This window comes from Prionailurus bengalensis, chromosome C1 (assembly GCF_016509475.1).
Source record: "Prionailurus bengalensis isolate Pbe53 chromosome C1, Fcat_Pben_1.1_paternal_pri, whole genome shotgun sequence".
NCBI lineage: Eukaryota > Metazoa > Chordata > Mammalia > Carnivora > Felidae > Prionailurus > Prionailurus bengalensis.
In genome coordinates, this window is record NC_057345.1 from 10,882,262 (window position 1) to 10,900,624 (window position 18,363).

The window sequence follows — 18,363 nt, forward strand, 5'->3', positions numbered from 1 at the left end:
GCATCTGCTCTATCCGTTCCGGCAGCCTTTTACCCCCAGGTCAGGGAGACCCACCCCTGGGAGGAACTGGGGCAGGCAGACTAGATCCAAGCTGTTGTCCCGCACTGGTGCTCCATCCGGGCCAGAGGCGTGCCCCCATTTGCCCTGCTGCAGGACCCCTCGCTGCACAGAGCTGCCATAGTCTCAGGGTTAGCTCCGCCCCCGACGGGAGGCGGCGTCTCCCATCCCGGCCACGGCCTGGGCCCAGGAGCCACCCACACCCATGCCCAGTGGGGAATCCCAGTGCCATGTGGCTGCAACATACGAGGTCACCAGCCCTTTGATCGTGAGTTTTAAACTGTCTACAGGGCCTCTCACCCAAAACCTGCATTCTCACAACACGGGCCTCACAGACACCCCACCCCCAGCCCATCTGCTCTGAACAAACGGCTCTGAAGTTTTTTCCACTCACACCCCACGAGGTGGGGCAAACACTGCCATAGGCCCACATCTTCCACCTGTTCCCCCTGTCCAGTAGGAAAAGAACTTGGCGATAATAAAGTCTCAGGAGGGAATACGTACAATCACGGCTTTGTCTTAGAAAAGGGTTCATAAGTTCACGTTACGAAAGAATGCCCAAACGTGAAGATAACGTAGGAGTTTGATCTGGACTGTACGTTAGAAGCGTTTGAACATAAACATCAGCGCATCGCTAGTGAAGTGTCACGGTGCGGGCCAACCGCGGGTGTAGATCTTGCTGGCAGCCAGGGTGTGGACAGTTCGTCCCAGAACCACCGCCACCTGGGGTCGTGAAGCCCAGTTACTGAAAATGTACGCGAATGTGCAACCCTGTGTGTACTCTTAAGGGCTCTGACCACCGTCCCCAGCAAACAGTCCATGAGAACATGATCCCAAGAGGACTGATCTTTAGGCAGCAAGAACAGCAGTAACTGAGATCTCGCCCCGGTCTTCCTGAACGTGGCAGGACCTCCCAGTGCCCAGCCCGTCCCCAGGAAGGCCTGGCGACATTGTTGGGGCTGCTTACAGCAGTTGCCCTTCTGAATCCGAGGCCCCAGGACATACTGGCGGACTGCTCGTCTGCATTACTGAGTTTCAGGTTTTGTCTGATCGCTTTCTTAACGGGTTACCAGTCAATAGCAGTTAATTGCACCAAAACAAGAGAATCTATGAAATTGCACGCCGTGCTCCATCTGGAGGACGCTTGCAGCCCCTCCCCCTCCCCAGCGGGGCCAGGCCGTGCCTGGATCATCGCTCCAGCTCTGGCCCCTGCATCTGATTTCAAGTGAGTTGTCTCACCCGTGAGCCTCGGGGTCCTCTCGTCCTCTCCCCTCCTCACAGGCTCAGGAATGAGCACCGAATGCGTTTTGGAGCCTGGAAAGCACTGGGGTGGATTTAAGTTCCATCAGGGGTAGGAAAAAAGTGTGGAGGCGGCTTGATAGACCTCTTGAGCGCAAAGAGGACTCAAGCAAAACTTGGCCCTGGGGATAAAACCTGCTCATCAGGCTGTGTGGACCTGCTATCCCTCCAGCTCCTCAGAGCCCAGAGGTAGCTCCAGTGCTGCTTTGTGAGAGAACCCAGGCTTCCCCGCCTCAGAACAGGGAGGCTTGGACCTGTTTGCCCAGAGCATCCACCAGCCGTGACGCCATTCTTTCTAGATTCGAAGGAGAAACATACTCCCTGCTGTGGCCAGCACAGCGATTAGGCTGCCCAAGCCTAAGTGCTTGGGACAGAAGCCCCAAGGTCACCCCGGGGGAGCACACGTTCTAAGGACACGTGTGTGAGAACTCGGGGCCAGCCCGGTCTCACGTGCCTCAAAGTCTGTGCAAATATTCACTTATCTAATCTTCCCAATAACCCTCCAGGATAGATACTGTTATTATCCCCATTTTATAGATGAACAAACCAAGACACAGAGAGGTCAAGTTTCTGCCCAAAGTCACACAGCCAGGAAGAGGCAGAACCGGGTTTCAACTCCAGCACTGGTCTGACTCCAGAGTCTATGTCATCAGTAATTGTGCTGTATGGTCTCCCCCAGGGACACTATCAATAGGAAGCTTCAGAGAACTTAAGAAAGCCTCACTAGCCCAGCCCCATGCAGGCTAGCTCTTTGGGGCTCAGTTTTTCTACCCAACAGAGGAAGGAATTGGAATAAGCAGTAGTTGTCAAACTGTGTTCCATGGAACCCCTTGAGGGTTCCTCAGGTCACTCCAGAGGCTGCCATAGCTGATAAAAGAATCAGCGGGCAGGGCTCTGGTCCTACCTTCGGCTAGAAGCTCTGCCCTTATCTGTTGCACGCTGTACCTCCATGCAGGAGTCCATGTGGAGGGTCCCACGACAGGAAAAAACATGAGAAAGAGGGAGGGGGGGGAAAAAAAGAGAACCACACACAGATCGGTAGTTGAGAAACCTGACCACGCCTTGAGTTTTGAGGATACAGATTCCCAGGCTCCATCTTATACCTACTAAATCAGGTCTGGGGGGGGATGAGGCCCTGGGATCTGTGTACGGAACAAGTTCCCCCTTGTGGGCTCAGCTGCCAGAGGTTCGTCCCACGGGGCAGTAGCGGAGGGTGGCATCCTGCCCACGGGTTTCAGCATACACTTGCCATCGGGAAATTTCCCCAAGGGACCGTGACTAGGGAGGGCGAGGCTGCCTTTTCCTGGGCAGCTCCAGATCCCTCGGGGAGGGCGGAACCATGCTCAGGCCAGGCCCTGAGGAGCAGAGAGCGAAGGGGTCTGGCATTGGCATACCTGCTGCCCCCCCGCCCCCGGGCAGAACCCCCAGCGGTACACCTGTTAGAGTCACAGAGAGGTGCCCAATTCTAGAGGCACACAGCCAGGAAGTGGGGGGGGGGGGACAGAAGTCAGACCTGAGTGCAGGCCAAGTTCTGAGCGTGGCACCTGCCATCTCAGACTTGGCCGGGGCCCGATGGTGCCCCGTGGACAGCAGATGCTGAGCCCTACACATTGGGAGCCAGGCTGCCCGAGCTGTGCCCCGGGGAGCAATCTGGGCGATGCTGCTACTGAGGGAGGGGCCCAGCAGGGCTCTGCCCAGACCCTGCCCTCAGGCTCCTAAGGAGGCCCAGCCTGCAACCCAAGAGCCCCACCACCCCAGCCCAGTGCAGGCAGGAGCTCAGAGCCCGGCTCTGGACTTCCCGTTCCCAGCGTGGCCAAGGACTCGCTGTGTGACCCCTGGCAAGTCAGTCCCCCTCTCTGGGCCTCAGACACCCTCCAAAATAAACCAGGGCAGTGGTGACCTGTGGAGTCCTAGGAGTCCTTGATGTCTGAGGCCATCTCCCCCCCCCCCCCCCCCAAACTCATGCCCTTCAGCCCAAAGGCCAGTATATTTCTCTTACAGATACGATTTTGTGGGCACGAAGGGTTTGTAATGCCAAGGCAGTGTGAAACCCTAACCCGTGGGTTCGGTCGTCTGAGCTCTGTCCCGTGGGCGGCCTCAGACCTCCTCCCGCACCCCTCACCATGGAGAAGTCGCTCCCCTGGGCACCCCCAGACCCCTCAGCCCTGCTCCGCACCAGGAAGAGGTGGCCCAGACCCCTTCCCTCCTCACTCTGGCAGAACGGGAAAGCCCGCAAATGGAGGGCCCGAGCCCCGCCCCAGGAGGCCACGTGCGTCCCCTGGATGAACCACAGCAACATTACATAGAAGAATGCCCCTGCCAGGGAGCAGCCCTTCACAGTTTGTAACGCTCTTTCTCGGGCAGACCAGGGTCAAGGCTAAGAGGGTAGACTCCAGGCAGAGTCTCTGGGTCGAAGCCTTAGTCCGGACATCGGCTAGCTGGTAACCTCAGGCAAGTTAGTGAACCTGGCTGGGCCTCAGTTTCCTCACCTGTACACTGGGGACAATAAAGCATCGTCAAGGGGTGGCCGCAAGGAGGGAAGAAGTTACCGCATATGGAAAAGGCTTAGCTCGGGTGGCAGTAAATGTCAGCCGCAATGATGTTGGTGAGGACAATGACAGCAGTGATCTCATTTCGGCCCCTCACCCGCCCTGCGAGACGGGCAGGCAGGCCCCTTGGTATAGGTGTGAAGGAAGCTTAGTACAAGCGTGAATTAGAGCTGAGAGGGCTCTCGTGGCTTCTTGCCCACTCCCCTCGCATTACGGACGGGAAGGGACGTGCCTACAGCCAAGCAGGGTGTCAGTGGCTGAGCAGGTTCTAGAACCCAGGCTCTGAGCAGGCCACAAGATTCGGGGCGCGGCAGGGAATAAATGCTTGGGTCGTCTTGGAAACAATGCCGTGTCTCTAACCCTTAGAGAATCAACACAACACGTTAGCTCTGTAAGGCTCTGACAAGTTCTGCAGTGAAGAAAAGTACCACACTTTTTTCCACCTCGTGTTTCCCAAACTTAATGGGCCACAGAACCATGCATTTTTTAAGGTTTATTTTGACAGAGAGAGAATACAAGCAGGAGAGGGGGAGAGAGAGAGAGAGAGAGAGAGAGAGAGAGAGAGAGAGAGAGAGAGAGAATCCCAAGCAGGCTTGCACAGTGTGGAGCCTGACGCGGGGCCCGAACCCACGAACCGTGAAATCATGACCTGAGCCGAAACCAGGAGTCAGACGCTTAACTGACCGAGTCATCCAGGTGCCCCAAGGACGCTGCGTTTTTTTATCTAGTTCCATGGAGCACCCCCTACCCCTCTGGGACGTGTAGCAATGGGCGACTCCTTCAGCCCCTGTATCCTGTGCTTGGAGGCGCTAAGGCAGTGGTTCTTTGGAGAGCTTGGAGCCCACCACACTTCTGACATCATTTAGCCCTGGAAAGTTCCTGAGGCTCGTGTGGGATTCCCACGTGCCTTAAGGAGTGAGCCAGGAGCAAGGCCAGGTGGGCTTCTTTCTACCCCCTTTGCTTAGTTAGAAAGGACCTGAGTCAGTGTAGGGCATCTGCACACGGGCCCCCGCAGGCTGGCTAAGAAGTGCCAGCCCCAGGGTATTCATCTTGTGGCCGTCCCGGGCCCCAGGCGTGGGCAGAGAGGCCCAGTCCATTGCCACAGTGCCTTGGGCAGGGACAGGAATGGGCACATCCTGCCGGCACAGCTGGCCCCGCCTGCCCTGTCTCCCCACCAGCTCTGAGCTGCCTAATGGCTTTCCCCGGGACAGGCCACAGACACTGGTGGCACATCCAAGCTGGTTCCATGCACACACAGTGCCAGCTCCCTTCCTAGCTAGGACACCGATGTCCCAGGGGGCGGCACGGAGCCTGTGGTTGGGGGCGGGCAGGCCAGGGAGGAGACAAGTCCTCCTCTAGCAGCTGTCACCGCAGACGCCAGTGCCGTGGCGACAGGGAAGGAGGCTCTCGACAGGCCAGAGGGAATCTGAGGGCCTGTCTACAGGCTCTGAGGGTCAGAGATGACAGGCTGGGTCACCAATTGCAACTCGCGTGTGAGAGCCACTGCCAGGTCCCCTCCGTCTCTCCTTGCGTGTGCGGGAAACACACGATCGTTTCAGCGACAGCCTGAACCCAGCAGAACTGATAGAAACCAAGCAGTACAGGGAGGAGCGTTGAGGAAAGACCAGGCTTTGGAGCCGGATCTCTGGGTCCGATCCCAAAGAAGCCACTCACTCACCCAGTCCCGTTGGGCCTCAGTTTTCCCCTCCATGAGATGGACACGAAACTGCCTATCTCCCGAGGCCACTGCCAAGATGACGTAACAAACGGGCAGAAGCGTCCAGCCTATGGCAGCTGCGTGTCTCAGCGTGGCAGGAGACTCACGTGAGAGGAAACGTGGGCCCGTGGCATAAGACACGGACTCTGCGTCCTCGCTGTGCGTTCTGTCCACACCTGATTGACGTCTCTGAGCTCCACTCGCCTCATCCGTGCAATGGGAACGCAGCCGCTCACTGAGCTGGAAAGCACCGGGCAAGCCCAGCCGTCATGGCAGGGGCCTCCCGGTATGAGCTGGAATGTCCTTCCTGAAACCCTCTCCGCTTTAGGTCAGCTCTAGCGGCCCCGCCGCACAGTGCTGTGGGCGATGACAGGGGCTCACCTCCACGAGCACTCTCGGGAGCCAGCACTGAGCTGCACGCTTACCCCCCTCATTCCCGCTATGTCCCGGTCCCAGAGGCCTCCAGCAGGTTGGGAAGAGGGTACCCGGGGGCCCCGCAGTCTGGCCCCTCCTAAGGAAGCAAGCCCCGCTGGGCTCTAGTGCTTCCAGACCTCCTGATCTTTCAAAAGAAGCCAAAAATGCCACAGATACATCACAGTTCTTACTACTGGCAACTCAGGTTTTTTTTTTTTTTAAAGATCCGTGTTCTTTAGGGGAAAAAAAATTTCCACGGCCCTAGTCTGTCTCCAGGCCACCTGCTCTGCCACGTCCGCCCTGGATCCCCTCTGTCCTGGCCTTTCCCCTCGATCGCAGAGCCCCGTGTGCCTGCCTGGCCGCAGGCGTCCATCTCAATTTGACACGTGTCCTCCTTCGCCAGAGGGCCCTGCGGCCCTTCCCTCGATGGGGAGCCCGGCAGCAGGGGACCACGCTCGTTTCTGAACCCAGAGCAGGGCTCCCAGAGCTCGGGGTGTTGGGGAAGTAGCAGGTGCCCTCCGAATTCTGGATTCGGCACAGGAATCCTGAGCCCGCCTGGCCCCCAAAGGGCTGCGGTCCGACTCGGGGGCAGCCTGCCTGCGGCCCGGAGCCCAGCCAGGGGACTCCACCATTTCTCGTGGCCGCGCTCGGTGGGATTCAGAGATGGAAAGGGTGGCAGGGGAGGCCTCGCTTCACCTTCAGGTGGAGGTGTTGATGGGCTGACAAAGGGGGACCCCAAGCTCTCCCAGAAATGCCAGGCGGATGCGTGGTCACCGGTGCGGAAACAGCCGCAACCTGCAGGCCCAGGGATACGGTGTGGGTGTCAGGCTGAGGACGGAGGGGGGCGGGTGGGAAGGGCATAGGGAGCGAGAAAAGCTGGGGGAGGAGAGAAGGACGCGATCTGCAGACATTTCCTGAGTGCCAGGCGAGTCTACGCCCTTGACATACACTAAGTCATTCAACAAACACGGGCTGGCCGCTCCCCGTGTGCCAGGCCTAGGGCTCAGGCGGAGGATGCAGGTGTGAACACGAGACGACAGAAGTCACCCCACTGTAGTCCTCACCAAAATCGCATGAAGGGTCTGTTATGGTCCCAGCCTTACAAGGGAGGAAACGGGGGCTCAGACAGGTGACAGAAATAGCCGAGGGGACATAGCACGTGATGGAACAAGGATAAGAATTGGGGTCCAACAGCGCCCTAAACCCAGGCAGGTGCAGGTACAGCTGACAAAGCCAGGAGCTGTCAGAGTGGCTTAGTCCCCACTCATCTCCAGAAAGTCAAGACCAGCACCAGCTTTTTCCCCCGACAATTCCAGTTAGGTGTCGAAGTTGTAAGAATGCCTTCCATGAGCCCCACCAAAGCTCGCTCTTCGTTTTGAAGGACGTTAAAGATCTACTGCTCAGAAGCATCTTTGTTCTTCCTAAATTAGCCTTGGTGCCAGAAACAGTGTAGCTCATCGCAGGTACAGGAAAGTTCCAGGCAGCTGGGAGTATTTTGAAGGAGGCTGGAGGCTGGACAGTTTGCACTCACCGCTTAGGATGATCCCAGAAAGCAGCATTGGCTCCGGGGGCCTCGCCCTGAGCCAGAGGTCCACAGATCCGACTCGCTGGGGGTCCCCCCCTGTGCCAGCGAGCAAACGGATAGGGTCCCACGACCATCCTGATAACCGCAGTCCACGGGACTCACAGAAGCAGGCTGAGCCGACCCAGAAAGGACCTCAGAGGTCCTGAGGGCCGGAGGGGAGCCGGGAGGGCTGGGAGCCAGGCTGAAAATCCCGTCAGGGAGCCCGGGCACAGCTGGGCCCTCAAAGCGCACAGCAACCGGGTGCTCTAGCCTGGCCTCCCAAGAGCCGTACAGACGCAAACTCGTGTTGTCTCCACAGGGCCCTGGGAGACCGATCCTTCTCCAGCCCCCAGCCTCTGCTTCCTACAGGCCTCACCTCCCAGACCTGCCCATCGGTAGAAAAGCCAGTTAGGAAACTAGGCCCTCAAGAGTACTAGCCATGGGAACACAGGGGGAGGCCGCCCCCAGCATCAACAAAAGAGCAGAGAGATTTCAGGCGCAGATCAGACTCTAAGAAGGTCTTCCCAAACGTGGGCACTATTCGGTGGGGGGGACAGGTCAGCAAGGAGCAAAAAGGAAAGCTTCTCTCTACATTGTTAAAGCAGACAGTGGCTGTCGTTGGGTGACACTGCACCTGCCTGCCCTGGACCCCGTCTCCACATCTTGCCCCTAAGTCTGTAAAATTAAGAAATACTTGCCAATCAGCTACCCGGGAAGTGAGTACGGAGCAGGTGAAGCCTTGCCCAGTCCAGGAAATCGATTCCCTGCCTCTTGGGAAAATTCCCCAAGGGGCTGGCCGGAAGTGGTGACAGGGGGAGGGGAGATGATGTCCTCTGAGGTTGGGGACAGGGGTCTTGTCGGCCCAGGGGACAGACACAGTGAGCACAAGCTTAGGGCCTTTGCCAGGCAGTGGCACCAAAAAGGAGGGGAAGGGAAATATGTGATGTTTTCTCTGAACGCATCAACCAGTTATCGCTGGTAAGGGCTGAACTCTGTCTGACTTCTATGTGTGCTTTGTGGTTCTGTGGATTTTCTTATTTTTTTAATGTTTATTTATTTTTGAGAGAGAGAGACACAGAGAATGAGCAGGGGAGGGTCAGAGAGAGGGAGACAGAATCCAAAGGAGGCTCCAAGCTCTGAGCTGTCAGCTGAGCCCAACGCAGGGCTCGAACTCACACACCTTGAGATCATGACCTGAGCCGAAGTCGGATGCTTAACCGATAGAGCCAGGTGCCCCGGTCTCGTGGATTTTAAGGGACACGGGGGTAGGGAGTGCTGTCAGCTTTTGAGCTCAGGGCCTCCAAGCACCCGCTGGGCACTGGGGTCAGGGTGTTGTGGGTGGGTGGCGAGCCCACCGGGGTCCCGCCGTCACCCCAGCAGCTACATGGTCAGTGACTCGATGCCGTGTGAACCCGTGTTGTCGGTCTGGCACTCCAGGGTCTGTCTTTTGCACATCTTTCACAGGGGCTGTGACTGCGGGCTCCAGCAAAGCATCTCCATGCAATGCAGCGGCTGTTATCAGGCCATAAAATGTTACTTTCTCATATTATAATGCAGAATTTTAAAAGTGAGAATTCAGCTTCTGGCTGGATAAGGGCTGACAGGGGGCTCCCTGCCACTGCCCAAGGGCAGGGAGTTTTGACCTTACTTGGCTGGCAGAGCAGGGCGGGTCTGAGAACAGAGGGGCCCCGGGGCGGAAGGGTGGGGGCGCCCGGAGCAGCCACCCTGTGTGCTCACTGGCATCTAGGGTGTGGAGGCCAGGTATGCCCCTAACCATCCTCCCCCCGCGCAGGACAGCCCCCACAACAAAGAATGAGCCGGTCCCAGATGTCATTCAGCAGCGCTGAGGTCGAGAGGCTGAGAAACAGGAATGAGACCATATGGTGTGTTCGAGAAGCTGCAAGCAGCTTGATGTGGCCGAAAGGAGGTGGGACGAAGAGGAGCCTGGAGGGAGAGGCCTCCCTCCCTCCTTACCTCTCATCCTGCCTGCTTTCTTTTAACCAGCGTCTCTAGAGCACCTCCTGTCCAGGCAGTAGAGGGCAGGATCCGGCTCATACAGGCTCACAAACAGATTTCCTCGCTCACATCCAGTGACCTCTTGCTGGTCAGTGAAATCGGCCACGGTGGGTGAATCTACACCACAGAGATCGGCAGAGATTGAGCCCTTGCTGAGGGCCAGAGGTACCGAGGGAGCAAAAGCAGGCCCCGCCCCCTTCCTTCCGGGGTTGACGTTCACCAAGTAATCCCCTGACCGTTCACCAAGTAATCCCCTGACCGTTCGTTAATTTCAGCCGAGAGACGCGAAGGCAGGAAGAGCCCCTGGGTTAACGCACACGCACCTGGAGTGGAGGCGTGCTGGTGACCGGCCTCCCCCGGGTGACCTGAGAAGGCGTCCCTGGAAGAGGCAACATTTCACTAGAGCCTGAAGGCTTCACAGGAGTTCACCAAGCAGATAAGCCAGCAGCCGGGGTGGGGGGTGGGCCTTTCAGGCAGAGAGCACCAGGTGCAATGGATTCGAGATGGGGGGAGGGGATCAGGAGTGCTGGAAAAGTGCCAGAAGCCCAGGGTGCCAGAGAGGGGGTGAGGGACAGAGGAGAAGCCAGCCAAGGGCTGAGTCGCAGAGAGTCTTGTCATGTAAGGAGTCTGGGCTTCATCCAGGGAACTGGTGATGAATGTTGAGCAGAAGAGGTCCCTGGGAAGATTCAAATTAAAACAAAAACAAAAAACCATCGACTGTCCTTTTCCCATAACTTGGGCTTCTGCCGATGGCATTAAGCATCACCGTGAACCAGACTTGGGTGGTAAAGAGGTGGAGAGACCTGACCTCTGACCTGGGAACTCCCTTTGTGGCAAAGGCAGATGGACAGACCCGCCCACCAGCGGTGCCCACAGAACGTGAAGAGCTGGGTGGACAGTGCCCTCGGCCAAGAGGGACGTCCTCTCGGGGCCGCGTGGAGCAAGACGGACCGGGGACCCTCCCTCCACAGAACCACTAAAGCTAAAATAGAGCATACTTCCTCATGTATCCCCGACCTCACCAAAAGTAAGGGATATCCCCAAGTTGCCCCTATCCAAAACTAAGAAGCTGTGAGCTAATCCCAGAACAGGAGCAGTGAGTGATAACTCAGTGTGGAAACCGGAGTCTGTCCTGGGAACAGATGCTAATGTCAGGACTGTGTACCGAGAAGTCAGTGTCAGGGTGTGGCACAGTGAAGGAACAGAGTCTGTGGTCCCTCATCCTCCCAGGTCTAACAGGAACGAAGTGGTCCCTGCCACCAGGTATCATCCCCATTCCCTACCTCCTCCTACGCCGGCAGAAGTAACGTAAATCCTCTCTGGAGGACAGCACCTGCTATTTAGACACTAGAGATTCCCAGAAGATCAAACCTGAGTTCAGCAAGCATGCAAATCCACAGAAAAACACAACCAATTTAGAGCCTCCACGGCCTTTTCAGATACAGGAATTACCAATACCAAATATAAGCTAACATGTAGGTCGTTCTTTAAAAAAAATTAAGATGAGGGGCACCTGGGGGGCTCAATTGGTTAAGCATCCAACTCTAGATATCAGCTCAGGTCATGATCTCACAGTTCATGGGATCGAGCCCCACGCCAGGCTCAGAGCCCAGCACAGAGCCTGGTTAGGATTCTCCCTCTTGCTCTCTCTGTTTCTCTTCCCCCACCCCCCTCAAAATAAATAAATAAACATAAAAATTTTTTTTAATTTAAGATGAAATCATAACGAGTAATCAACAAAAGACCATCTAAACAGACCAGGTGAACTTGGAAAAGCACCAACTTTTAGAAATACATAGTAACATTAAAAAAAATAAAATCTGGGGTGCCTGGGTGGCTCAGTCAGTTAAGCGTCTGACTTTTGACTTCGGCTCGGGTCATGATCTCATGGTTCGTGGGTTCGAGCCCCACACCAGGCTCTGCAGTTGGCAGTGATGAACCCTTCCTGCCCCTCCTCTGCTCGTGCTCTCTCTCAAAATAAGCTTAAAAAAAAAAAAAAAAACTTAAAAAAATAAATACGTAAAATCCAAGGCTGGATTAACCAGCAGTGTAAATATCCGAAGAGAGGATTTTAAAAATGGAAAATAGGTGTAAGGAAATTACCCAGAATGCAGTGCTGGAAATGCTGCTCTCTGGGAAACCGTGGGGAGAAATTAGAGTTTTCTGGTCCCCCACAATAGCCACTAGCCACACGTGGCAACATAAACCTGTATTTGAATTAAAATTAAATAGCGTCTTAAGTTCAGTTCCTCAGCTGCACCAGCCACATTTTGAGTGCCCGCAGTCATATGTGGCTAACAGCTGTCACATTGGACAATGCAGATTATGCAACATTTCCACCGTCGCAGAAAATTCTGTTGGACAGCACTAGGTTACACGAGAGGGAAGACAGAATTAGAAAGCCCAATCCCAGTAGGAGAGCAAATGGAGAGAATGGAGAAGAGGTAAAATTTCAAGAGAGAATGCTCGAGAATATTCCAAACGTGAACCCACAGATACCAGAAGCACAATTTACATCATTCGGAATAAGAAGACATCCACATCTAGCCACATCGCAATGAAACTGCAGAAGCACAAAGGCAAAGACGCAATCTTAAAAGTAGATAACAAAAAGAACAATTTTACTGGCGACAGCTGCCTTCTCTTTAGCAAAAAGGAAGACAGAAGACCGTGGAGCCACGTATTCAGGGTGCAGAAGCAGATGATTGTCAACCTAAACCTGTGTGGCCGGCAAAGCTCTCTGAAGGACAAGGGGGAAATAGAGGCTTTTTCCCCCACATAAACAGAAGTTGTAAGAGCTTACCACCAAACACTCCCAGAGGAAATTTTAAATCGTGTCCTTCAGGAATGAGAAAAATTACCCTAGAAGTAAGGTCTGAGACACAGGAAGTGATGAACCATGTAGGGAAATTATTCCGGGTCAATATGATCAGCAGAAAATAACCATGATGATAATGTCTAAAATTATGGGGCTTTTTCAAAGGACAGAATTAAAAATAATCGACATGGTAGGTTATAAGTCAGAAAGAGTGATCAGAATGTTTTAAGTAACTTATTGGGACAGAGCATTAAGATACGCTCAACCCTAGGTTTCACGTTAAATACGCATAAGTTTTCAAGGGAAACCATTGAAGAGTGGTTCTAGAATTCAGCACACATCAGAATCACCTGGGCGGGGAGGGGCTTGTTAAAATGCAGATTGTTTGGCCCAACATTCAGACCTTCTGCTCCAGGAACTTGGGGGGGGGGGGGGGCAGTCCTAGAATCTGCACGGCTAACAAGTCCCCACGTGCTGCTGACGCAGCTGGCACAGGGACCCCACTTTGAGAACCACTGAACCAAAAACAGAGAAACAGGATACTTCACTTCCAAACCAACAGAAGGGGGGAAATACGGTGAGAAAACAAACAAAACCTTCCATCTAATCCAGCTCTGTCCAGCAAAAATACCGTATGAGTCACACATGTAGTTTTAGACTCTAGTAGACACATTAAAAAGTCAAAAGAAACAGGTGAGATGAATTTTAATATCCAATTTAACCCAATATGCCCCAAATATTAGCATTTCAACATGTGATCAATATAAAGATTATTGGGCTTACTTCTTCTTTCTTTGGACAAAGTCTTCAAAACTCAATATTTTATACCGTAGACACTTCTCAATGTGGACAAGCCGTATTACAGGTGCTCGATAGCCACGTGTGGCTCGTGCCTACCATACTGGACAGAGGCAGTGTGGACCGTTTGTGACATGAACTTGCAGAGGACAGAGGCCCCCACGCAACCTCTGAGCACCCACTGAATGCCAGAGACTGAGCTGAGCACTTTGTGTGGATGGTACATCACCTCATTAATTCCCACTTAGGCCTGTGAGATTAGACATTATTATCATCCCATTTCACAGATGGTAAAAGTGAGGCTGAGAACATTCAAAACACTCTCCCAGATCATCTGGCTGGTGAGCAGAAGAGCCGGCACTTAAACCCAGGTCTCTTGTATTTCAGTGCCAGCCTCAGAACCTCAAGTTTTCCGTAAAGGATTTTCTGTAACCGGCCAGGTAGTAAATACCTTGGGCTTTTTGGACCAGCCGATCCATCAGGTGGGAGAAGGTAGAACCTCTTCTGCCAGAGCCACCACGGTCCCCCCCGTGTTCCAAAGGACCCAGCCTGACTGCCTCTTGGCGACACCTTCTCTCAAGACTCCGCCAGGGGCTCGGCCAGCCTCTCTAACTCACCAACCGTAAACGTGAGTTATGCCCACTCTCAGGCTGAGACAGAGGGGAAATAAAATCCAAGATTGATGGAATCCTGAACATAAAATCTGGCATCATGCTGCCTGCATTTGGGAAAGTACCCTTAATTAATGGTTTATGATCCCAAAGACGCCTCCCTCCTCAGCCCTTCTGCAGTGTCGCCTTGGAGCTCCATCCTGGGTGCCGGGGGTGGAGGAGTCTGCGGGGAGGACGTGGCGGCCGGCGGGGGGGGGGGGGGGGGGGCGCCGATAGCTGTTCTCAAAAACCAGAACGTGTGGTTTGCTCGTATGAGCCCAGCTCAGCCTCTGACATTCCTCGAGCCTGGACGCCATAAGTAATGGGAGTTGAAGAGCCAGCTCTCATCACAGGCCCGGGGCCCCCTAACCACAGAATGACCCGCACAGAGTCACACGCTTGGGAAAACACGCACGCGCGTGGGGGTGGGGGGAGGGGGTTTGCTTTTCCTCTTTGCCCACTTACCTGAGGCTCCCTCTCCACCCTCCGCTCACTCTCTCCTTCCTGTTTACCTCTGTGTCCTTGTTGCTCTGACACAGTCTCGCTCCTCTCACTGTCTCCGTTGCCTATCTTCTCCTTCCTTCCTCTCTCCTGTGCCTCCTTTGTCGCCTTTATCTGGGGAGGCCCAGCCACACACCGCCCACCTGGGCGCCGGGGAGACAAGCCCACCCCTCGCCTCGCGGGGAGCCCCACCCTCCCACCTGGACCAGGCCAGGGTCCAGCTGGGACGATGCGTTTCAGCTGGGCTCGACACCAAGCGGGACCCCTGTAAGCACCTGAGCCGAACTCAAGCCACGTTTTATCCTAGGAAGGCAGTCCTCAGGGAGGGGCCCTTTATTCCCAACAACAACCACCTTCTACCCGGTGCCCACGATAGCTTCACGTTCAGAATTTATCATAGTCATTAACCTGGGAGGTAGAGAGTGTTTTTATTCCCATTTTATAGACGGGAAAACTGAGACTTGAAGAGGTGAAGAAATTTGCCCACAGCCGGGGTCTATTCAACCCTGAGGCCTGGTCTCTTTCCACAGGCCCGGTCCAAACGGACAACACGGGCGGTGTCTCGGAATTTCAGGTAACCAGATGTGGTGAAGTTCGTCTCTCATCTTCCCAGAAGCACGTAACAGAGACAGGACCCAGCCACAGGAGCACAGGAGCGTTCAGCTCTCCAGCCCAGGGAGGGCACCCTGTTTGGGTGCCACTGATAGGACCCAATCAGAAAGATTTCCCTGCAAAAACCAAACCTGTCCTTGGGAGCCGGGGACCAGCAAGAGGGACACCGAGGCTGGGAACAGGCAACTCTGTCACCAGGCAGAAACTTGGGGGCCCCCAGACAGGGCTGCAGAGGAAGCTGCTGTTTCCGCATTCCCGGGCGTCATGGCAACATGTGCTCCGACTGGGGACCAGCAGCAGAGCCGAGCCTGTGCACCATTGCTGTTTCCCTGGGGGCAGGGCTGAGGCCTTCCATCTACCTGAGAAGGGAAACAATGTTTCAGTAGCTTCTCAAACCTCACCCATCCGGCACAGACGGGCGCCAGTGAGTGGGGAGTCCCTGAGTGCCCAGAGCAGCCCAGGAGAGGAGGCAGGTGGCAGGGAGCAGTATCATGCCAACCTTACAGAGATAGAAACTGAGGCATGAAGCAGCATATCTGCCCACCCTGAATTAGGTCGCTCCGCCCAAGTGCCCTGCAGAACCAGGAGTGACATCTTCCTGGCCGGCAGCTGTGGGCTCCCAAGGGTCCCTGGCTGGGCAGTTCGAGGCCCCCGGTGTTGGGGAGAGAAGTTTCCGCAGAGCTGGATGCGTGCGTGGTCACCAAACTGATGCAGCTGTTTCCAAAGAGTTTAAATGGCAGGGGCAGGGGAGGGGGTGAAGGAAAGCAGCGTTGTAACTTGAACAAGGTTTCTAGGCTGTGGTTTTCAAAACCACGTTATTCGCTGGGTCGCCTGGGTGGCTCAGTTGGTTAAGCGTCCAACTTCAGCTCAGGTCACGATCTCACGGTCCGTGAGTTTGAGCCCCGAGTCGGGCTCTGGGCTGATGGCCCAGAGCCTGGAGCCTGCTTCCGATTCTGTGTCTCCCCCTCACTCTGTCCCTCCCCCGTTCATGCTCTCTCTCTGTCTCAAAAATAAATAAACGTTAAAAATTAAAAAAACAAAACCACGTTATTCAAACATAGTGCAGTCAATGCAGGACACGTGGGGAACAGGAAAGTATGCACACATGCAAATACTCTTGCACACTCACGCGTGCACATTCACACACAAAACCATCACACACACTTATGCACCATTAACCCATCACCCCATTCCAGACAGACTTTTAACATTTATCCAACTAATATCTTATGTGTATAAATATACATATACACACACAATTATAGTTATACATTATATAGTCATATATATATATGTATCATTTTAAAAGTACAGTGGTAGGGGTGGGCACCTGGGTGGCTCAGTTGGTTGAGCATCCGACTTCGGCTCAGGTCATGATCACACGGTCCGTGAGTTCGAGTCCCACGCTGGGCTCTGTGCTGACTGCTCAGAGCCTGGAGCCTGCTTCGGATTCTGTGTCTCCCTCTCTCTCTGCCCCTCCCCTGCTCATGCTCTGTCTCTCCCTTTCTCTCCAAAATAAATAAACATTAAAAAAAAATAAACGTTAAAAAAAACACAGTGGGGATTAGGTTGTACCTGCTGTCTCGTGGGGCCTTTTTCACTTGGCCATGGATCATGAACATCTTCCCATGTCAAAACTATTCTCCAGCGATAGATTTCTGACCAATGACATATATTCCAATATACAAAGGCGGCATCATTCGTTCAGATACACTCCCATCAATAACCACTTATAGTTTCCTATTTTTTTTTTAATTATTCCAACTTATGCATGTTCATTGTGGAACGTTGATGACACACAAAAGCGTGGAAGAGTAACCTCATTCTTCCCGGCACCCACGCTCAGTAACTGTAAACACCTATGTGACTTCACACACATTGTTTTAACCTTGTGCCCGATTTGATGCATCAGCATTTTTTTACATCGTTAACGGTAATTTATAATGCACCAGGCTTATTTTTTCTCATGCCTGTCATTTCTTGTGGTGTTGAGTTTGGGTGTTTATTTAACCCTGCTTTAGAGAAAGAGACTCTTTCCCCTCTCAGTCGAGTCTGTGTGAACTGAACTTGGCCTGTACATCAGGTGTTGTTGTGGCTGACCCTGGATCGAACAGGGCCGGGAGATGCTGGCAGGTAGACGTTTTTGTCTGGGGGGAGCTACTCCAGAAACAGGTTTCGGGGTGTTCAGGAAAGGAGCTGAGGCTCCATTTATCCTAAGAAACCAAATCAGCCCATGGCCAACAGGTGACTGCCGTGTTGTATACACCAGCGAAAAATGGGGAACAATTCGTGCCCATCGACAGGAGGCAGGCGAGGTAAATTAGAATGTATCCTCTGATGGCTCCTGTGCAGTCAAAAGCTATCGCAGATCTCTGCTGAGACGGAAAGACATCCTCCGTGGCATGAATGAGAACAGCGTCTTACAAAACAGAGTGTCTGCGCGTGGGTCTGTGTGTGTTTGTAAGCGTGGGCATTTGTGTAACCCAAAGAATATTTAGCTAAGCACTAACAGCTGCTGTCTCTGGGGGACGTGGGATTGGGGGCGATTTTCACTATTTTCATTCTTTTCTGGATTAAGTTTTTAAAATTCTTTTCTTTTGTGGGGTGGGAGGGGGACAGATTACTTTTGTCATGGGGGAGGGGCAGCAAAACAAAACGAGAGCCGTTTTGATTTGGCCAAGAAGACGCGCACGAGGGGAAGCCATCCCTGCCCTCCTCCTGCACCCTGGGAGTGCAGACTCAGGGGGCAGCCGGCCCAGTCCCTGCCCCTCCCCCCACCGCGCCCCCCTCCCACCGCGCCCCCCTCCCCAGCAAGCTTGCGCTTGTGTGTTGCAGACTCGGACAGCCAGTGCAGCCCCACGCGGCAGAGCCTCAGCCTGTCGGAGGGCGAGGAGCAGACGGACCGGCTGCAGCAGGTGGAACTGGTCCGGACCACCCCCATGTCCCACTGGAAGGCCGGCACCGTCCAGGCCTGGCTGGAGGTGGTCATGGCCATGCCCATGTACGTCAAGGCGTGTGCAGAGAACGTCAAGAGTGGGAAGGTAGGGCACCTCCGGGACCCCGGTGGGGACGCCCCTCGCCCTCCCATGAGCCTTAGCGGTCCAAAGCTGGCCTGCTCCACCCACGCCACCGGCATCCCATCCCCGGGTGAGGAGGAGCTGTGTTCTAGGAGCCGGGCCAGGGGCCCCAGTAAGCCATCGCGTCTCCCCTGGAAGGCACATAGAGAGCCCTCTGAGCCTAACCTTCCCGTACCTGGCTGGAGGGGAGGTGGAGACTGGCCTAGGGGGCGCTTTTGGCCAGGATGTGATTCCCACTTCCTGGAGCAGGGACAGGCCAAGTGCTCTGCCTGGACTGCAGAGGAGGATGGG

The 18,363-nt window shown here is 54.6% G+C and overlaps 1 protein-coding gene across 4 annotated transcripts in view; it reads left to right on the forward strand.

Annotated features, from left to right (window-relative positions):
• KAZN (kazrin, periplakin interacting protein) overlaps window positions 1-18,363 on the forward strand; it is a 1,100,886-nt gene that overhangs the window by 1,032,514 nt on the left and 50,009 nt on the right. For all 4 annotated transcript variants that reach the window (XR_006296489.1, XM_043573804.1, XM_043573803.1 and 1 more), the window contains one exon: window positions 17,831-18,036. Coding sequence is in view for 3 of the 4 variants with exons in the window: in XM_043573804.1 (XP_043429739.1) it covers window positions 17,831-18,036 (206 nt within the window). In the remaining variant the exon portion in view is untranslated. The remainder of the gene's footprint in view (window positions 1-17,830; window positions 18,037-18,363) is intronic.